The sequence below is a fragment of the Martes martes genome (assembly GCF_963455335.1).
Source record: "Martes martes genome assembly, chromosome: X".
NCBI lineage: Eukaryota > Metazoa > Chordata > Mammalia > Carnivora > Mustelidae > Martes > Martes martes.
The window spans coordinates 117,537,365-117,559,808 of record NC_137897.1 but is presented as its reverse complement, the minus strand read 5'-3'; the positions used below and the strand labels follow the sequence as shown (position 1 = coordinate 117,559,808).

At 48.8% G+C, this 22,444-nt stretch overlaps 1 protein-coding gene across 2 annotated transcripts in view; it reads right to left on the bottom strand.

Moving 5' to 3' along the window:
• Positions 1 to 378: 378 nt before the first annotated feature.
• TMEM185A (transmembrane protein 185A) overlaps positions 379 to 22,444 on the bottom strand; it is a 34,839-nt gene continuing 12,773 nt past the window's right edge. Inside the window, exons 2-7 of one of the 2 annotated variants that reach the window (XM_080795880.1) lie at positions 15,180 to 15,356; positions 12,448 to 12,655; positions 7,057 to 7,140; positions 3,805 to 3,981; positions 3,197 to 3,320; positions 379 to 2,032 (exon numbers count right to left, since the gene is read on the bottom strand). In XM_080795880.1, the coding sequence (XP_080652006.1) occupies positions 1,788 to 2,032; positions 3,197 to 3,320; positions 3,805 to 3,981; positions 7,057 to 7,140; positions 12,448 to 12,655; positions 15,180 to 15,356 (1,015 nt within the window). In that variant the 3' untranslated portion in view covers positions 379 to 1,787. The remainder of the gene's footprint in view (positions 2,033 to 3,196; positions 3,321 to 3,804; positions 3,982 to 7,056; positions 7,141 to 12,447; positions 12,656 to 15,179; positions 15,357 to 22,444) is intronic. The other variant, XM_080795881.1, reaches the window with a different exon arrangement.

Genomic DNA, 22,444 nt, shown 5'->3' with positions numbered 1-22,444 from the left:
CCGGGGCCGCTAGACAGAGGTCCCAGGGCAACCGATGTAGGCGGGAGCGCACCAGCGGCTCTCGTCACCGGGCGCTGCCTCGGGACCGTGACAAGTGCCCGTCAGGGCTTCAGACTGGCCTGGGGCTCGAGAGTAGTGTCATGAGGCTCCTGAGCTGTCGCGGTGTGGGCAGGGGTGTCCCAGGCCACTGGGCGAGGCTCCAGGGCGTCCGTCTTTCCCTCCACAAGCTCCGTGTTCAGGCTGTCCCTGCAGGTGCATTAGAGATGTTCTCCCGCCCCCCTGCGCCCCGGCCTCCCTTAGCCACTAGAGGGTATTTCCCTGTGGGCTGAGAGCATCCCTGTGGCCTGAACCACATCTAAAGTCAGATGCACACGGTACCATGGAAAAGGAGGAACCAGTTTATTGAACAGCTGCAGGGAGGAAAAATAGTGGATTGCGCTACATTTGTTCCACACCAAGCAGGAAAGGCTTCGCCATCCCGAGCGTTCCCTCTACCCCAGAGACCACAGGCTCACGGGAGCCCGTGCCAGGTGGTCTCACGCACGTGTGTGTGCTGGACACCCGTTGAGCCCGGTTCAGCCACAACAGCAGCTGCACATGTTAAACCCTTCCTTCTCGTCCTGGGTGAGAATGTTGGTGCTCCCTTTCCCTCCCGGAACAAAGGGCTGCTTGTTCTCCCCGAAGGCTCTTAGCCTGGAGGGCGGCTTGCTTCTGCCTTGACTCAGGGCTCCGCCCGCAACCTCGCCACCCTGGGAGCCATTGCTCTCCTCAAGAAAGGTCTGGGACCTTTCTGTCTGTCAAGGGCAGACACAAGGCTCAGACCTTACTAATTCCCCCTTCCAGTGGCTGTTCCCAGTCTCAGCCACTCTGTCCCGCATTTCTAGTTTCAGGTCACGCGTGATTGTTGTCTGACAGCCGGTACTCCCAGGGCGTAGGCAAAGCCCAGACCATTTCTTGCTTTTTGTGGCTGTTCTGGCGGCAGCAGCTACTGTACGGGTCTCAAGGGGGAAATGATGATGTGCCCTGACGGCATCACACCCCCGGGCGGGACAGGTGTGCCAGCAACTTCTACTTCCGCAACAGAACACCTTATGTCTCCAATACAAGCTCGTAAAAAAATACTTTAACAGAATATACTGTACAGAACTAGGATTTGACACGGTATATTACAATGCTAAAATATTTGTATAAATACTATACAGGCACGGAGTCACTCCATTAGAAAGGGCTCAGCAACGGGGCCATTAACAACTGTGGACCGCGCTGCCCGGGGAGGAAGCGCCCCCCGCAGGAGCCACACAGAAAGGGCGGTGCGGGTGCAAGGGGCCCTGGAGCTTCCGCGACGCGAAGCTCTGTGGTGAGGCCAGCCTGGTTTAAAGAAACATTTTCAAAGAACACTTCTGATGGGAATTTTAGCACTTTGAAAACCAGTTCCTTCTCTGGCCTCACCAGCCATCCGTAACAGAGCCAAGCCAGCTCCTGAGGCGCCTGCCCCGAGGGGATCGCTTTCTCCTTCTCGCCCGTGGTCCCTCCATCACACCCACAGCCGCTGACACCACCACCCCCCCACCCGCGCCAGCCCACACTGCGCGCGCCCGTCCCCTGCCCTGTGTGCGTCCCGTCACGGTGAGTCACTGGGAGGCATTGAGTGCAAACAAGGCATGAGATGGAAGTGCCTGGAGCCCCCCGCTCCAGTTCCAGTGCTGGGTGGGGTAAACGGAGAGGCAGAGGAGGGTAGAAGACAGCGTGCGTCCCGGCCCACTTGCATTCTGTTCGAGGGAGTGTGTCTAATCTGGCATTTCAATATTTAATTTGGGAGGTGGGAGGACATACTTCCCTGGGCTCTGGGTGATGACCACCCTGGTCTTCTTCCGAAACATTGGAGCAATTTTAGGAGGTTCTGGAACTGGGGTTTCTTCCGTTTCCTCATTATCTTCATGATGGAGGTCGTAGGAAATGTTTCCATATTCTCTCAAAAACGGGAAGATTTCAAGCAGAAACTGACAGAAATCCTTGCGAATACCAAACCACCCTGAAAAGGAAGGATGCACTTTTTCAAACACTGGCCTCCACTGACTCTCCTGTCACTCTCCTTTCGTGAACGTGAAGTTTTGCTCGTGTAACATAACGCTTTCTCCCGCTGCCTTAGCAACGAAAATCGAGCGAAGCCTGAGTACCCACTGAGGGAAGAAGAAAGGCCTGTGGCTCCCTGGCTCTCTGAGTGGGCTTCCCACACGGGCCGCGACCCCAGGGAGCACTGTGACCCTCCCAGAGATCAGGGGAGGGGGGTGCCCTCAGGCACAGGCCTCCCGGGCCCTCTGACGGGGGCGCCGGTGATGGGACGGCTGCAGCACGTCTCGGACGGATACCTGCGGCAGCTAAACCACATCAGCCTGCTCTCGTCTTCCCCACATGGGGCATGCTCACACAGGACAAAGAAGGGCAAGAATGATAACCAAAAAAGGGGCTCCTGTCAGCATCTGGCAGGCACGCTGGTCCAGGCCAGCAGGCAGCCTGAGCTCACAGGGCCCCTCAAAGCTCCTCGTCTGAGGCCTGCTCCTGCTCTCTCTGACACGGAACCATCACCTCAGTGTTGGCTCTCCCAGGGCACAACCCCCCCCCCCCAGCTCCCTGGCTTCCAGAATGGCATGCTCTGAAGCTACCTGCAAAGGAGCTTACGGTCTAGTGAGGAAGGAAGCGTTGTCAAAGGTCACTTCAAAACCGAATGTGCCGCCACGCAGGTGGAGAGAAGAGAGGGCAAGCAGGGCACCACTCACAAGCCATAGTGATGTCAACAATGTCCCTGAGGAGAGCCAGCAGGACGCAGACCCTAAGAGCACTCCTGGGGTTTGGTGGGCAATGTGGATTTTTATCTAATCCTTGGGAGCCCCCAGGAAGCAGGTGTCCTGACCCTCACACTGCAGCAGGGGGGACAGGGCTGGGCGGCTACCTGCCACGGTCAGCCCTACCTCAGACGGCAGAGTACACCACTAGGGAGGTCACAGTGCAGGGCAGGGAGAGCGAGGTTGACAGCTCACCCTTCCCTTGGAAGGTTCCAGGCCTTCCTTGGGCAACCTCCTTAACTGGGACCCTCAGGCTCATCCTGTCATAGACTGGGGCCACAGGCACAGGCACACACACACACACACACACACACACACACAGGTCAGGGGCTTCTGAAGTGCTGAGTACGTACAGTGGTTTCCTCCCTTCTGTCCGAATGTGGTTGCCATCAGAGTGATCAAGGAAAGCCAGAGAGGGACAAATATCGGGATACAAGAGAATGCGTTGTGGCCGTCCAGTTTGTGAACCAACAGGATCTAAGGAAAGAGAAATAGTTGAGGTTCTGTTGATAAGGCATCTGAGGACGGACAGCGTCTGAGGCTAGTCCGCCCTTCCCTCGTCGGGTCTCATGAGCGGAAAGGTCGGTTCCACAGGAGACGAGAGAAACCCTCTATTCTGGGGGGAAGCACAAGACAAACGCATCCCACTCCAGGATGAAGTAAAATCTGTGCACTCGGGAAGTTTCCAACACCAGGACTGTTACGGGAAGCTCCTGCTGGGTGGGGTTCGTTCTAGAGGCAACCGTGCCCGTCTCTAAGTCCGCAGGGAACTCAATACGAGAACCCAGCAAGTCCCTCCTCCCGGAGGCAAACCGGCCCAGGCGCTGCACGCCGGCTCCCGGACTGCTTCTCGCGCCGCCCCAAACGCAGGCCGCTCTAATTCTCCCTCTCCCGTGCGGGGGCTCCCGGGCCCTCGGAAGGCCGTCGCCGGGCAGGGTGGGCTTCAGGGCCGGAAGCTCACCTCAAAAGTCAGGAGAGGCACGACGATGGTCATCCAGCTCAGCGCCATTGTTATGTGCGTCCTTCGCTGTTCTGCAATCACATCCATGGAGCGCAGGAACAGGACAGACCACACGATGTAATAGAGAACCACCAGGCACAGAAAGGACATGAGAATCCACAGAGGGACACACACGACCTGAGGGAAGGAGGAGAGAATCAAGTCTGAACGTTCTGTGCCCAGCACCTGAAAGCTGGCACAGCCCCGCCCTCGGCAGATGCCTGCAGTTAAGATGGTGCCCGTGCGAACGGGGACCGCCGCCCCACAGCCCTCAGGACAGCACCAAGGACGGTCTGGGGCCACCACCTGCTCCTAGACACGCTCTGCTGTGGGCCACTCTCAGGATGAAGAGCCTGGCAGCTGTCCTCCTAGGACAGGACCTCACTCAGCCTGCACCTGGCTCGACCCCAAGGGAAACAGGGCGGCCTGCCCCCACCCTGCACACTCACCCCACCTTACCCTGACACCCCCTCTCGGCAGCTATTGGCCACCCTGGCCGAGGCTGCCCTCCACTCACATGCGCATGGACACCCCGAGGGCTCTGCCGCCCAGTCCCAGCCACCGCGCCTGGGCGACTTCCACACCTGCTGCTGTCGCACCAGAAACACCTTGCTTCACCCCGACACGAGCACACCGGAGAAGCCCTGGGCCTCCCCGGCTCCCCTGTGTAATCTTTCTCCCTCTTGGGCTGCCCCATGGGTCTGTCCGGCATCCCTCTGTCTTGTTATAAAACAGTAAGCTGACTCTTCTCTTGGTGCACAGGTCTATGACCTTTCACACATGCATGTGCAGAGCTGTGTGTCCCCAGGCAGGACACAGGACAGCCGCTTCACCCACAGGACTCCCTTGTGCCGTCCTTCACGGCATCATCCCCTCACCCCACCCCCAACGCCTGGCACCCACTGACGCCTCTCACTACGCTGTGTTATCCCCAGAGCATCGCACAGCGCTGCCTCCTGAGACGGCCTGCTCTCGTCCACAGGGCCTGTGACGTACCTCCCCCTTGCTGCATGGGACCACAGGCTGCTTCTCTTTACGGCCCCGCCACTGCGTTCCAGAGGGTGGGGGCACCACTGCCTGTGTGTCCAGTACCCGCGGAAGGAAATCTGGGTGCTTTCCCGCTTTTGGCTGTCCCAACTAAAGCTGCCACCAACACTCAGGCGTGGGTTTTCGTGTGGCCGGACAGCGTCATTCCTCTAGGGGACACACCCCGGACTGGCACTGCGAAATCCTATGTCCACTCCGTGCTTAACTTCACATGAAATGGCCAAACTATTTCTCCAAGTGCCTCTCCAACTCGGCATCCCCACCAGCGACGTGTGAGTGTCCCCATCCCTTCCCACCCTCCTCTGTGCCCTGCATCCTGTTTAAGCTCTGCCCTTCTGATGAGCATCTCGCAGGACCTCATCCTGACCTTGATTTGCCTTTCCCTACTGGGTAATGATGTCCTGTCCGTGCGCTTATTTGCCATATGTATATCCTTTTGGTGAATTGTCTTTTCAAGTCTTCTGTCAATTTTAAAATTAGGTTGTTTGCTTTTTGAGAGTTCAGATGTTTTGGATTCAAGTCCTCCTTTGGACACGTGCTTTGCGAATATTTTCTCTTACTCTGTGGCCTGTCTTTTCATTCATTTCATTTCAATTCTAAGCTTCTTTTATGGACCTTATTGTTAGTGCCACTTGTAGGGATTCCTCATCTAACTCTAGGTTCCCAAAGATATTCTCCTATGTTTTCTTCAGCCAGTTCTTTGGTTTTCCATTTTGTTTTTAGACCTATGACTTGAGTTGGTATGTGCTTGTTAATCCTCCTGAGTAGCCTGGAGTTCCTGATGGTAGGTTTTGCTGTAGTCTACAGAGGGTCTCTTCCCTGAGCCCCTCATTTAGCAGTGCTCACTTAGCACACCCCCCCCCCACCGACCACAGTGGCCTCCCTCGGTCTCTCCTGATCACTGCAAGAAGCATGCCATCAGACCGTTCCATCTGCTGGAGCCTGCCCAGGACTGGGGCTGGAAAAATCTCTCCGCTCACCTACAGAAAACATTCATATTTCCTCATCTTTTTTTTCTGATTGCACCTTATACTAAAACGCTGGTCTTACTCAGATTAGTTTCCTTCACATCACAACAGAAAATTCTGTACCCAATTACCCCTCTCCAGATACAGCACCCTAAAGATGGAGGGCAGGTACCCAAACATTTTGTATTATGGCTGTTTTATCAAAGACTTTGGGAAGAGGCGATGAGTTCTGCCTTCATTTATTATGGCGGTGACTATGTTCCTTTATTTTCTTCCCCATCACCAAATGAGTATCTTCTCTTTTTGCTATACTTGGTACTTTTTTTTAAGGGTAAACCATGTTCATAACAGAAAATGTCTTATATGCAAAAGTACATACCAAGCAGCAGGGGGGAAAAACCCAAACCGCAACACGACCCCCTCTGAGAGCCCACGTGCCTCCTCTGTTTTGGTTCTCACTTGCCTTCTAGGCATTTGTGGCGGAAGTGCAAGTGCTGCTGGCTTCTCTGGCCACAGCCTGCCATGTACGTACCTCCAGCCACTACCCCCCTCTATCCATCTACGCAGGCAATTTCAAAAAAACGCCCAGGAACTGAAGCCACAGGCTCTAAGCAGGACTTAGACCTCGCCCTCTGCATGAGGGTACAGTGGCACAACTATTTTAGAAAGCAAGTTGGGAGTGCAGTCTGTCTTTCAAAATCTCAAAAAGTTCCCACCCTCTGGCCCAGTAATACTGTCTCTGGAGTCTTTCCTAAGAAAACAATGAAAAAACCAGGCAAAGATTTTTAGGCACAAAAATACATGTTACATCATGATTTATAATTACACTAGTATCAACTTCAATATTCAGAAGGGGATGGCTTGGTAAATGCATTGGAAAAATATTGCATCAATTAAACCTTAAAAGTTATGCTTATAAAGACCTTTAGTTGCCAGGGGAAGCTGCTCACGATGTGTCAGGATGAGAGAGCAGCACCCATAACGGTGCGCGCATAGCACGGGCTCAGCTGCCCTCCAGAAGCAGTAATGTCCGGCACAGGGAACCCCGCACACTAGCCGCGCTCTCTCCCCGTGGGTTATGGGGGATTATCATTCTGTTACCCAAGCCTGTCTTTTCCAAGTTTTCTACAATGAACACAAATTACTTTTATAATTAAAAAAAAGAAAAGTTTATTTAAGGATTTAAAAAGTTACATACAAGCCAGGGCCAGTGGATGATCTTGTCCAGTCTTAAGGCAATGAATATAAACTGCAGGATGTTGACAGAACACAGTATTTCTAACTAAAAATGAAGAGAAGAATCAGTTAAACAAAGTCAAAGTTGTATTCAGTACTGCAATTATTTGGCTAACACACTAAGAGGCAATGCAAATTATAATACGGTAAAAGTCCTATGAAGCTATACTGGCACCTCCTGATTTTCCACACCAGACAAGTGAAGCGACACAGCGGCAGCAAGAAGCCTGCCAGCCGGTCTCCCGCCTCGTCCCCTCTGCCTCGCGGCCGCCCTGCCCCTCATGCTCTCCCGAACCATAACCTCGTTTCCGAGCTGGCCGGTAGAGGCGATCCGCGGCAGACGCCGTCAGTGTCCTTCCTGCCCCTCCCCACAGCCATCCCTGTTCCGTACCTGCACTTCTTTCTCGTACCTGGGGCTCAGCTCTCCAAGCCTTCCCTTCTGGCTCCTCGAGGACCCGAGGACCGTGTCCCATCAAGACATCAATAATGGATTCTTTACTGCATCGTTAACCCCTGTTCCACTGATCCCTCCCAGAAGCACAGAAACAAGTTCAACTCATTCCCATTAAACACAAAAGAACCCCAAGACCAAAGAAGCCCATCCCTCGCCGGAGCCGACGGCCCCTCCCGGCCCTAGCACTCTGTTGCCATCAAGCTCCGCGACACAGCGTGGATGCACCAGCCCCTGCGGCCTCCCCTGGCGTTCCGAGCTCCCAGCACCCCGATCCGGCCTCCAGCCCCGACCACTAGCAACTGCTTTGTCAAGGTCGACAGTAACCTCTATGGCACAGACCACCTGAGTCAGATCACCCTACGGGGCACCCACGCGGCATCTCTTGCCAGGAGCCCCGCATGGTCTCGCCTCCTCCTGCTGCTCTTGAAGCTCCTCTTCAGTCTCCTCCTCTCCTTGAACCCCGGGGCCCCCCAGAGCCTTCAACTTGGTCTTCTGTCCCCACTAGAGAGACACGGACGCAAACACACAGGCCTTCACTTGGTCGCCCTGCGTCCACAGCCCCGGCTCGAGGGACCTCCTGCGGGCTGCTCCAGCCGTCTCTGTCTCTGACCCAGCCTTCCCGCGGTGGATCTCTCAGACGTGCATCAGCCAGAGCCGGTCCCAGACTGAGTCCCTCAGCCCCTCGCACCTTTACCCTGCCCCCCTCCCTTCAGAGCCTCCCACCTTGCTGTCAGGCACCGTGGCAGCCCAGGACCCGAGCCACACGGCCGGGAGCACCCTGTACTCCTTTTCCCACTCCTGCATGCTCAGCCACCACGTCCTGTCCTCTCTACCACCCCGACGACAGCTGCCTCATCAGGCCTTTCTCCTCACCACCCCACACAACGCCTCCAACGGCCCCTCGACGAGCCTCCCGGCCTCCACTCTGGAAGGCTCCCTGCTCCCAAACACCCCAGGCCGGCTTCCTTCCGGTGGCAGCACTCGCTGCTCCTCCCTGGGTTGCCACTGCCTGTGAACTGAAGATCACAGGAAGCCATCGCATCCGGCCCAGAGCTTCCCCGCAGTGCTCCATTCACAGGGCATTTCTGTGAGGGAGCAATTCTTGCCGAGGGCTCTAGGCTGAAAGAAATCCTTAACAGTTCCACTGGGTCAAGTAATTAGACTGAAACTTAGTATTTATGCCCTAAGTAGCCATCTCAAAAAATTATAACTCCCATAAATCAAAAGAAAAGTAGGATTTTTATTTCATTCCTAAATAACCACACCTAATTCCTCCAAGGACAGGTGTGCCTGTTGGGTGCTGCACCATTTCTTAAGACACTGTCACCCTTGGGATGCCTGGGTGGCTCAGTGGGTTAAGCCTCTGCCTTCAGCTCGGTTCATGATCCCAGGGTCCTCGGATCCAGTCCCGCATCAGGCTCCCTGCTCAGCGGGGAGCCTGCTTCTCCCTCTGCCTCTGCCTGCCACTCTGCCTGCTTGTGCTTTCTCCCTCTCTCTGACAAATAAATAAATAAGTAAAAAGTCTTTGGAAAAAAAAAAAAAGACACCACCACCCTCAGGAGCTGTTCTCCAGACAGTTCTCTTGCAGAGCACTATCTCCTCCTCACAGCAACTGCCAACAGCCCAGCTTCTTCTCCATTGTCACCGAAACTAATGGAGGGCGACTGAATAATAAAACTGTAAACTACTTGGAGGTATCCCCACTGCCGGTTGGTATAGCTTTTCCCTCAAAAAAATGTCCAGTATCCCACGGTGCCCTGGGAGGGCACTATGGCGCCCTGGGGCAGCTCAGCACATGCTCTGAGGACTGAGGATCTGGCCCCTACTCGGCCCAGCTCCTCTCTACAGCCCTCCTTTCCCCCAACTCCCACCACTCTCTCCTTTCCCCTTCATGCTCCAGGCAATTTTTTTTTTTTATTGTGGTAAAATACATACAGGGGAAAACTTACAGTCTAAACCATCTTTCGCTGGACAGGTCAGCAGCACTAAGTACATTCATACTGGTGTGCGACTGTCACCAACATCCATTTCTAGAAGTCCTGCATCTTGCAAAACCATGCTCCAGTCACACTGGGGTCACCAGAGTTCACTCAGCGTGACACGGATTTTCTTCTGCCTCTACGCCTTTGTATGCGTGAGTCCCTCTCCCTGGAAAATACCATCCCCTTCCCCACCTGCAGAGGGCGCACGGGCAAGCCCCGCTCTTCCTTCCTGTCTCTGCGCAGGCCTGTCCCCCAGCCACCCCCTAGCAAACATGGCGCCCTTCCTCCTGGGACACGAGCACCAAGAGGGAGCTCAACTCCTGACACGACGTTGCTTCCTCTGGGTAGGAACACCCAGCATGACCCCATGAACAACTTACATTTTGTAACTCCACATTAGGAAAAGATGGTTTCGTGCCCAATGTAGTCCTAGCACTTGCATACACTTTAACAGCCTAAGAAACAAAGTTCCACATTTTCACAGGTACCTGAAACTTCCTCCGTGGTCCCCATCCAACTACGTTTAGATGGCTCTCTCGGAGCTTTTCGACCTAGGCGACACAGCTCCCAGCCCGGGAAGAGGCTAGGAATGGTGCAGCAGTGCCCCTGGGTCTCTCGCACACCTGTGGGGAGAGCCCCTCCGCCAGCATTTAGTCGGCAAAGGTCAGGCAGAGGCGTCCAGCCAAGCATGAGACAGTCCTGTTGAACAAAACGTTTCCTATCCAAGGGGCCGACAGCGCGCGTCCCTCCCTCACTGAGAAGCGCTGGGCCAAACAGGGAATATGTGGACTGTGTGGCCGCTGTGACCCTGTTTAATGTAAGCTTTTGCAAAGGATTTTTAAAGCTTGGTTTTGCTTCATGGGCACAGGTGCTAGAGAAACCATGCAGAGCAACGGGGCCATAAAGGAGAACAGTGAGGGTGACCGGGTGGAAATGGTGCCTCTGACCTGCCCAGAGATACAGATTCAGGTGACACTGGAGAAGGAGTCTGGAGCTGACACTGAAATCTGCGTTCGACCGCGTGCAGGAGACGACAGCATGGAAGTGGCGGCCGAGCCAGGAAGTAAGCAACATCATCCACAGTGTGGCTCACAGATGGGCACAGCGAGGACAGAAAACCCAAGCCTAGAATCCTCAGCAGCGACAACGGAGCCAAAGCAGAGGGTGCCGGTCTAGTCAAAGGCCCAGCAGTGTCAGAAGCCACAGCATGGCTGGTGGCCAGAGAAAACGGACTGAGAGGGCCTGCTGCACCTGGCCAGTGTCCGGCGGGTGGGAGGCTGATCAGGGAGCCCGAGGTCAGATGGGCTCTGCTGGAGGGAGCCTTTCTTAAACGACGAGAAAGGCACAAGAGCCAAACAGAGGACTGAGAAGCTTTTGCTGCTGTCATTTTGCTTTCTCTTTCAGACGAGAGAGCCCAAGTTACCAGACGAGCACAGGAGCAAATGCACCGAGGAACAGGAAGGGGCGACGGTCTGCCTGCAGCGGGGAGGAGCACCGGGCAGAAGCTGGACAGGTACCGAGTTGCCTGGGGGGCAAGGAGGGTCTCTGTGCTTCCCCACCTCGCTCTCCTGACTGTCACCCAGGGAATCTTCCAGACAACTTTTTTCTTAACTGTACTCCTTCATGATGGTGTTCCTCCCACTGGCAAGCAGCCAGAGGGGCCTTGCAGACAAGCGGCCGGGGTGTGGAAGGCTGGGGAAAGGGCAGGGAGGGCAGAGTGGGCGCTCAGATGGTAGCAGAGCAGCCACACTACCCCCGTGCCTGTGCCCTCTCCCCGGTGAAGACCAAGCGTCCCGGCGCTCAGGGCCCTGTTCGCATGGGTTCCCACGGAGCCTTGCTCTCTCACCCGCCCTCTTTCCGGGCGCCTGCCGGCCCCACAGCCACTTTCCTTCCTCCGCCTGTCACTTGCTCAGCTGAGAACAAAGCCTCCCTAGCATCCAGGTCTCCCCTCGCCCCACCTGTAGAGGGCTTTGGGCCCTCAGCTTCCGGGCAGTTCGGCGGGCAGGCTCTGGAGTCAGGTTGATGGACGCGGGGTCCTGGCGCTGGCCCTGCCCCTGAACGAATGGCCAGGAACAGATCCCTCCCCCGTCACAAAAAAGGGGCGGCCGCTGCACCTGCTTCGTGGGGTGGTGGTGCCCCTCTACGAAGGCCCTGCTGCGCGGGAAGGGACCAGCCGGGTGCCTGGCGCAGTGAGGGCTCGGCCAATGTGACCTGCACTCATTTCCGATCCTAGTATTAGGGCTGCTCACGCTGCTTCTGTATTCAGCCGTGTCTGCCCTACGTCGGGCTTGAAGCCAAATGAGAGAGCAGACAAAGCGCCAGACCCCGGGCTCTGCGGGGGCCCACTGGCTGGGCCCACACAGGACCGCTTCCCGGATCAGGCACGAGTCTAGGTACTGCAGCGGAAGGACTGCCTTCCAGTAAAGATCACCCTCGGTACTCTGGGTGGTTTCATCAAATGAGTTAGAGGGCCTGAGGTTTCCTGGAGACTCTGTCTCAGGACGGCAGCACTAACTCAGGCTGCGTCTCCTGCTGGCTGGTCCGCCCCATGAATTTCAGACCTGTCAGCCCCACAAGTGTGTGAGCCAAGCTCCGTAGAAGTAATCAGTCGCGCTCTCCCTCCCTTCTCCCATTCCCCACCTCTCCCATTGGCTCTGTTTCTCAGGAGAAGCCTGACCCACACAGGTGGCTAGGGGAAACCACGGAGCTGGATGGAGCCTGAGGGTTTGGGTGAAAAGCCTGCGTTCTAAGTCAAAAGAGAGAACCATGATTATTCCCATCAGCTTTTGTTTCCTTACACACCATAATCTAGAGTTAATGACTTATCTCTTCCTAATGAAGGACAAGAAATCTACATTACAATAACAGAGCAAAAGATTTTACTTTTTAAAACATTCTTAAATACACAAAATCTCACCTCCAGTGACCTGTCATGTCGAAAGCCCCAGACACAAGCTGCAACGGACACCGGGGAGACGAAGAACAGCGGCATAAAGACCAGAAGCCAGAAATGGCTCCCTCTTTCGATCCTGTCACAGACCAGAACTTCGAACATCAACAGGAGCAAGTGGATGCCCACGGCAATTAACATGGCTTTAAACTCCACGCATGTTTCTCCTTCTGCTCTGAAAAGGGACATTAGAAGAAGAAAAATACTCAGTTCAGAATCTCCAAAACGAGCAGGTAGTCCAGGGCAAAGACCAACTTATGTTGATGCTATAAGCAATATTTATCAATTTGACAAAAAGCAAAGGAAGTTAGGTCGAAAGCAATCTTAAACCTAATCTTTAATAGGCAATCTTTCAAATGCCCAAAATTACTACATGACGGTAAAGGAACATTATAGGCAAACCAAAGTTTTAACTGGATAACGCCGTTCTCAGAAGCAATAGCCAGAGTTATTCCTTCCCCGACAGTAAACATAAATGCTTTTATTCATAACTTTAAATTCAACTACTTCCAAGATGATTCAAGCTGACTGCTTCTACTACTAAAAACAGACAAATAGGGGTGCTTGGGTGGCTCCGTGGGTTAAAGCCTCTGCCTTCGGCTCAGGTCATGATCCCAGGGTCCTGGGATCGAGCCCTGCATCGGGCTCTCTGCTCCGCGGAGAGCCTGCTTTCTCCTCTCTCTGCCTGCCTCCCTGCCTACTTGTGATCTTTCTCTCTGTAAATAAATAAATAAAATCTTAAAAAAAAAACCAGACAAATATCCCTTAAATCTCAAGATGCTCATCTCTTAATAAATTAAAAACCATGTAAATCACATTCCATGCAATACTACACAAATAACTGGCTTTTTTTAATAAGCTGTGGGTTATACTTCAAGAATATATAGTAACTATTGTTAGGTGCTATTTATTTATTTATTTTTTTAATTTATTTGTTAGAGAGAGAGCGAGCGAGCACAGGCAGACACAGTGGTAGGCAGAGGCAGAGGGAGAAGCAGGCTCCCCACCAAGCAAGGAGCCCGATGTGGGACTCGATCCCAGGATGCTGGGATCATGACCTGAGCTGAAGGCAGCCGCTTAACCAACTGAGCCACCCAGGCGTCCCTGTTAGGTGCTATTTAAAAACACTGATAAAATTATGAACATCTTTTTATTTTCCTTTCTATTCCACGAAGATGAATTAACACCTGCAGATTAAAGAGAAGGAAGAGCAGTTAAAACTGTTTTTAAACAAAATCAGTTTAATTAGCTATTTCAGTATCATGCAGGAATTTATCAGATTAACAACTGAAAAATTAGGCCGTTAATCAGGAAAATGCTTAAAAATGCATTTGGAAGGTCTACAGTGTTTCATTCAAAATACAGATAAACATTTTATGATGTATATTCCTGATGATAAATACACCCGAGGGTAGGACACAGAGAAAATGAAACCAGTGGTCACCCGTACATGACCTAGCAACGGTCCACCGGGGAGCGTGAACACCGAATGACCGCGCCTCCACACTCACGACATTCAACTACACACACACAGTGCCTTTCCTTGCTCTAAAAAATCTTAACTTAAACCAATATGGCAAAGCTCAAATAGGTTCTCAGTATTAATTAGTGGACCCTAAACGGTTTAGTTATTTAACTTTTCATTCTTTGAGTCAAAAATATTAGATATCTGAAAATAGTTTATAAAAAAGAAAAGATTTGTCAGCGGCACAGGTAATCTTAAAAAAGAAAAAGGAAAGTCTAAGGACTTTAAAACAGCTACACACAAACACCCCCCATCTGCCAAGGCTCTCTGTTGGACTATTTTAAAGTTCTTAGACACGCATGTGGCTATGTATGTGACATGGGCTAACTCTTATTTTTAAAGCTAGTCAAGATCGAAACATCTGCACTTCTCCCTTGTGAGCCGCTGCATGCGTCCTGCCCGCCCACCGGGCACTCCTCCCCTCCCCGTCTTCCTGCTGAGCGCTGAGGAGAGCCCCTCAAGGTTCCCTTTTCCCTTTCTGAAGTGCCAACCTCTGCGAGGGGGCAGAGACTCTTCGGGCCCCAGCAGTACTAGGCTGTATTCCAGAGCTGAGCCAACTCTAGGAACCTGAACGAGCTGAGGCAGCCGAGAAGAAAGCCACGGGGGTGTTGAAGGTAAAGCTCACCCCTCTGCCCGGCCCCCAAAGGCTCTGTTCTCCTTCACAGCGTCTGGGCCTCCTCTTTTCCTGGCTCACTGACTCACTGTTTCCTGGCCAAGCTACCCCCCAACATATATACCGCTAACAGTCCTAAAAACCCAGGACTAGGAGATTGGGACAAGGGGAACCCCAATTCCAGGACAAAACAGGAGACAGATCCCTGATGACCAAAGCCAGGCTTCTGTTTTATAGGACTGCTCCCGCAAACATGATAGTTTCATGCTTCCTAGCCTAGCATGGTGCAACAATTCGATATTTTGGATGCATTTTAGATTACACTTGCTTTTGTGGGCTGGCTAGGATCTTAAGCACCCCAGATGACACTGCTTTTATTTAAAAATGCATATCAAACCCCTAATTTTTAAAAAACTTAGAACAGAACCCAGTTTGCTTGTATTATAGTTCCTATAAAACCCCAGATAGGCAGAAAAAAATTTTCCTTACTTAATCGAAAGTGAAAAACAAGACACTGTTCCCTTGGGGTAGAGATCAATGAGTTATATAAAGCAGTATTACCGATATTGGGGATTTCGTGCCCAGACTCCAGTTCCAACTGAGGCTCCAACAATGACCATCAACTTCCACAGCCATATTGGAGCAAAGACAGCCCAGTAACTCCACTGAATGATGCCATCCAGACGAAGGGCCAGCAGCACAGAGAACAGCAGGAGACAGGCGTAGATGAGGAATTTACTAGGAGAAAAGTAAAAGGATTAACGAAGACTCACTTTTACAAATATGTGATACTGAAATGGAGAGTCATAACAGCAGTATTTTTGAGCATGTGTGAAGAGTCACTAATTCAACATCGTGTATTAAAAAGTTCTATGTTATAGACATACTATGTTAGGGGATTAGCGAAACATAAAGGAGACTAAAATAAGTTCCCTGCTTTCCAGGGCTTCCTGGTAGGAGGGAGGCCGCACAGAAACACAGAATTATAATACAGCATGGTATGTGCTGGAATAGAGCAAGGACAGAGTATGATGGGAACCCAGAAGAAGAAATCTGGATTCTGTCTGGGGACTTGAAAAAGCAGGTTAAGTGATGCCCCTGGAGCTGGTTCCAGAAGATACGTGGAAAGCTGCTCGGCAAGAAAGACTGTGAGAGGAGGGAGCATTCCAAGCAGAAGGAACTAGATGTACTAAAACATGGAGACTGAAAGAGGCTGACATGATTAAGATATGGTCAAGTTTTGTCACCAGCTAATTATTTGATTTTATTTTTAAAAAGGTATAGCATTTTTATTTATTTTTTGAAGATTTTATTTATTTGACAGACACAGCTCACAGGTGGGCAGAGAGGCAGGCAGATAGAGAGGGGGGAAGCAGGCTCCCCGGGGAGCAGAGAGCCCAATGCAGGACTCGATCGCAGGACCCTGAGATCATGACCCGAACCGAAGGCAGAGGCTTTAACCCGCTGAGCCACCCAGGCGCCCCGGTATGGCATTTTTAATCTGCTGTGTTCAGATACAGTAACATTTTAGTACCTGTATTATACTTTTTGTGACTGAACAGATTATACATACACACTCACATTTCACATAAAAGGGACTTCCTGGGGCGCCTGGGTGGCTCAGTGGGTTAAAGCCTCTGCCTTCGTTCGGCTCGGGTCGTGATCCCAGGGTCCTGGGATCGAGTCCCACATTGGGCTCTCTGCTCTGCAGGGAGCCTGCTTCCCTTCCTCTCTCTCTCTCTGCCTGCCTCTCTGCCTACCTGTGATCTCTGTCTGTCAAATAAATAAGGAAAATCTTTAAAAAAAAAAAAAGAAACACACTTCTTCTATCTATAAAATCACAGATTAAAACCGAAAGGAGAGAAAAAGTTATACCAAGCAAGCACTAACCAAAAGAAAGCTGGAGTGGCATATTAACATCTGTTCTAGTCCTCTATTGTTGCTCTAATGAAGCACCACAGACTTCACAGGTTAAAACAACACAAATTTATTATCTCACAGTTGTATATGTCAGAAGTCCAGATAAGCTTGGTTGGTTTGGCTGCTCAGATGCTTATAACGGCTGAAACCAAGACATCAGTCGGCTGGGCTCTTATCAAGGGATCCTGGGAAGAATCTGCTTCCAAGTTCATTCAGGTTGCCGGCAATTTGGTTTCTTGTGGCTGTAGGACTGAGGTCTCAATTTCTTCACGCGCTGTCAGCTTGCGGCTGCTCTTGGACCCCAGAGACCCTCTCTGATCCCTGCACATAATAAGCCTTTACATCTCAGAGCCAGCAACAGCACACAGAGTCTTTCTCACACTTAGAAATCTTCTGACTTCTCCTTCTGCCACATTGCTCCTGCTTCCAGTGAAAGCTCTCTGCTTAGGAGCTCATGTGATAGACTAGGTCCACCAGGGTAATCCAGGATTCTATTCCTATCAAGTGCATAACTGTGGTAGGCAGAATTCTAAAGGTGTTCCCCCAAATTCCTGTCTCCTGGTTAATCAAACACTAATCTAGGTACTAATATGAAAGGACTTTGTAGTTGGAATTGAGGTTACCAATCAGGTCACCTTAAAATAGGGATATTAGTGTGTTGGGGTGGCTCAGTCGGTTAAGCATCTGCCTTCGGCTCTGGTCAAGATCCCAGGGTCCTGGGATCAAGGCCCACGTCGGGCTCCCTGATTGGTGGGGGTCTGCTTCTCCTTCTCCCTCTGCCTGCCACTTCCCCTGCTTGTGCTCTCTCCCTCTTTTTCTGTCTTTCTCTCAAAAATAAATAATTTTTTTAAAAAATAGGGAGATTATCCCACATTATCCAGGTGAGCCCAATGTAATCATATGAATCCTTAAAAGCAGAAAAAGGAGGCCTACAAGTGAGACAGAGAGACCCAGCAGAAGAGGAGAGATGAGGCAGGAGGGGAAGTCAGAAAAATTCTAAACATGAGAAGGATTCAACCTGCTTTTGCTGGCTTTGAAGACGGAGGAAGGAAGCCATGAGCCAAGGAATGCAGGCAGATTCTAGAAGTTGAGAATGATTCCCGCTGACAGCCAGCAAGAAAAATGGGGTTCTTAGCCCTACAACTGTAAGGAACTAAATTCTGACAACAACCCAAAAGAGTCTGGAGCAGATTAATCCCCAGAGCCCCAGAAAGGAATGCGGCCTGGCCCACACCTTGATTTTGGCCTTGTGAGACTCTAAGCAGAAAATTCAACTTAGCCCTGGTATACCCATACTTCTGACCCACGGAAATGTGAGATAATAAGTTCTGTGTAGTTTTACAACACTACATCTGTGGTAATTTGTCATGGAAACAATAGAAACTAGTACTATAACCTTAGACACTTCTGCAAAGTACCCCCTACCATGTAATACAACAGTCAGAGGTTCCAGGGCTTAGGGCCTGGATATCTTTGGGGGCCCACTCTGCCTGCCACAAAATAAGACAAGTTGCGTTTTTGAACAAGAAATATTACCAGTGACAAATAGGGGCAGTTCATAGTGATAAGAGGTCAATTTGTCAAAAAGCGTCTAACAACTACATATTTGTGTACCTAATAACAAAACTTCACAATTCATGTAGAAAATACTAAGGAAAAATGGAAAAATCCACAATTATTATTGAAAATTAACACCTCTCAATAACTGACAAGACACATAGAAATTACGAAGGATACACAAGAATGTAATAACTCTATCAACCAATACAGTCTAACTGATATTGATAAAGCATTCCTCCTACAACAGCAAAATACAAATTCCTTTCAAATGCATATGGATATTCATCAAGACAGACTGAAATCTGGGTCATAAAACAAGACTCAACACATTTAAAAGGATCGAGGTCATAGAAATTAAATCTCCATACACAAAGAAATTAAACTAAATGTCAACAACAGAAAGATATCTGGAAAATTCTCAAAATGCCTGCATATTAAACAATACTGTTCTAAATAATCCATATGTAGAAGAAAAAAAAAAACCACACAAGGAGATTTTGAAAAATTCCAGACTAAATCAAAGTGGAAATACAGCCTGCTAAAATTTACGGAGCTCCAGCTAAAGCAGTACTTAAGGGAACTTTATAGCATCAAATGCTTTCATTAGAAAAGATCTAAAGTCAATGATCTAAGATGCACTTTAAGAAACTAGGAAGAGGGGGTGCCTGGGTGACCCAGTTGGTTGGGTGTCTGTCTTTCACTCAGGTCATGATCCTAGGGTCCTGGGATTGAAACCCATGTTGGGACTCCCTTCTCAGCAGGGAGTCTGCTTCTCCCTCTCCCTCTTCCCCTGCTTGTGCTCTCTCTGGTTCCCTCTCTCTCAAATAAATAAATAAATAAATAAAATCTTAAAAAAGAAAAGAAACTAGGAAGAGAAGGAATTTTTAAAAAGTAAGCAGAAGAAAGGAAATGATATAAATACAAGCGCAGGAAAAAAAAAAACAATAAAACCTAAAACCTGGTTCTTTGAAAAGACCAAGAAAAGTAGTAAAACTATAGCCAGAGTGATCAGAAAAATATAGTAGACAAAAATCATCAATATCAGAAATGAAAGCAGGGACATTACTACAAATCTTACAAACATTACAGGGTTTAGAAGGGGACATTATGAACTGTATGCAAGTAAATTTCTTGAAAGAAAGACATTATCCAAGTTCACACAAAAAGAAATACTTTCACATCCCTATATCTATTAAATACATTAAAATTGTAGTTAAAATCCTTCTCATGAAGAAAATGTCGGGCTCTGAAAAAATCTTTCAAATACATAATGGAAAAATAGTACCAACTCTGCACAAATTCTTATAGAAAAAAATGAGAGGGGGATATTTCCCAATTTATTTTATGAGGCCAGCACTACCCTGATACCAAAATCTGACCAAGAAAGAAACCTATAAACTAATACTCTTCATGAACATAGATGCAAAAACTCTTTAAAAATTATCAAATTGACTCCAGCAATATATAAAAAGGATATTATAGAATGGCCAAGTGTGGTTTAATCAGGATTGCAAGCTTGGCTTAACACTTGAAACCAATAATGTAATTCACTCTATTATAACTGAATGAAAAAAAAAACATGATTATCTCAACAGTTTCAGAAAAAGCGTTTAACTTAACTTACTACCCATTCAAGATAAAAGCTGTAAACACACTAGGAATAGAAGGGTATCTATGAAAATAATGTTTAATGGTGTAAGACTAAATACGTTCCCTATAGAGACAAGGCAAGTACCTCCACTTCAAAAACATCTATTCAACATTGTTTTGGAGGTCCTAGCCCTAACAATAACACCCAAAAAAGAAATGAAAGCAATAAAGAATTGAAAGGAAGGAGTAAATCTGATTATTTGCAGACAGCATGACTGTCTATGTAAAAAACCCTAGCTAATCTACCCCCCAAAACCCACTTCTAAACCAAATAAGTGAGTTAGCAAAGTTGCAGGATACAAGATATATGTACAAAAAAAATTACTGTATTTCTTTATGCTAGCAATGAAAAATTGGACACAGATTTTTTAAAAATACTATCATTTACTGAAACTTTCCTATAAATCTAAAATTATTCCAAAATTAAAAGTTCATGAAAAAACTGCCATTTATAAACATCAGAATATGAAATACTGAAATAAATGTAACAAAATATGTGCAACACTTGTACACTGAAACCTACCAAACACTACTGAGAAAAATTAAAGATCTAAATAAACGGAGAGCTATACCATGTTTATAGATTAGAAAATTCAATATTGTTAATATTTACATACTCTCTGTATTGATTTCCTATGGTCACTGTAACAAATTACCACCAACTTGGTGGCTTAAAATAAAAGACATTTATTCTCTTCTAATTCTGGAGGCCAGAGGTCCAAAATAGATTTCACTATTTTCACTAAGGTATCAGCAGGGCCCACTCCCTCTGGAGACCTGGGGGAGCATTCATTCCTTACCTTTTTCAGTTTCTATAACTATATTCCTTGCACTCCTTGGGCCCCTTCCTCCATCACCAAAACCAGCAGTACAGCATCTTTAAATATTTTTCTATGCTCACATCACATTGCCTTCTTGTGTTAACAGTACGTCCTTCTGCCTCCTGCTTATATGGAAACCCACGGTTGCATTTAGGACCCACCTAGATGACCCTAGATACTGTCTCCATCTCAAGATCTTTAACTTAATCACACATTTTACGACATAAGCTAGTATTTACCTTTTTACCACAGAAGGTAGTATTCACAAATTCCACGGATTAGGAAGTGGTTTTCTTTGACAGCCATTACTTAGCTTACCATATTCATCAAATTATTCTAAAGACTCAACAAAATTCCAGGGAAAATCCCTCTGTAGAAATTGACATAGTGATTCTAAAAGTTATGTGAAAATGAAAGGACCCATAATGGGCAACATAACTGTGAGAAAGAACAAAGTTGGAGAATCTATACCACATGCTTTCAGGGCTTTATTATAAAGTTACAATAATCAAGACAATGTGGTATTAGCCACGTTCTTGGCTATTCTATGGCCCACCAATCCATGCCTAGACATTTACTCAAGAAAACGAAAACTATATGTCCACACAAAGACTTGTATTCAAATGTTCAAAGCGGCTTTATTTGTAATAGCCGCTGGCACCAACCCAAATGTCCATCAGTTGGCGAACAGTTAAACCAATTGTGGTATACCTGTTCAATGGAATATTAATCGGCAGAAAAAAGGAGCGAAGTAGGGATGCGTGCAACAACACGCACAAACCTCAAATGCACTATGCTAGGTAAGATAACAAACTGAAAACACAACATCCTGTAGGACTCCATATAGCTGATGGTCTAGAAAAGGCAAAAGTGTAGATATAGAAAATCTGTCAATGTGGTTAACCAGTGGTTGTGTGGGAGGAAAAAGTGGACTATGAAGGGACAGGAGGGAATTGTTTTGGCAGTGATGAACTGTGTTATACCTAGATCTTTGGGTGCTGGTTACACAAATAGAAGGATTTATCAAAACGCAGAGGGATGGGCGCCTGGGTGGCTCAGTCGTTAAGGGTGCACCTTCAGCTCAGGTCAAGATCCCAGGGTCCTGGGATTGAGTCCAGCACTGGGCTCCCTGCTCAGTGGGAAGTTTGCTTCTCCCTCTCCCACTCCCCCTGCTTGTGTTCCCTCTCTCAATGTCTCTCTCTCTGTCAAATAAATATATAAAATCTTTAAAAAACAAAACAAAACAAAACGCAGATGGCTGTGCACTAAAAAAGAGTAAATTTTACTGCATGTAAAATAGACTTCAATGTATCTGTGCATATGTACTGATCTACCTGTGTGTACACAACCACCTCAGTAGATGGCATTTGCAGGATGTTTATGACATGTCAAGACTGCGCTGCTTTCCACGCACTATCTCACTTCAGCCTCAGAACTGCCCTTGCAAAGGAGGCACCTTCACTATTCCCATTTTACAGATGAGGAACAAAGGCTTAGATGTTAAATAACTTGCCCAAGCAGCTAGCAGTTCAGAGATCCGGGATTCACACTAAGATCTATCTGACATTTGACCCCAAAGTCCTTTTAATACCGGCATTACGCTGATAATTCAACAGTCCTGGAAAAGTATCTGGAGAGATACACGCTAAGAATTAACAACGATCTCCAGTGGGGAGGATTAAGGGCGGTCTTTACATTCTTATGAACGACTTTTTTTTTAAGGTACACGTACTGTACTTGCATTATGAAAAACAATGTAAGAAACTTCAATTGGAAAAAGCAGGGAGACTGTAAGGAGATGGGACCTACAGAAGTCAGCTCAGAAGCAAACCACCAAGAAGGTAAACCATACTGGGAGGACCATCAGATTTGGAA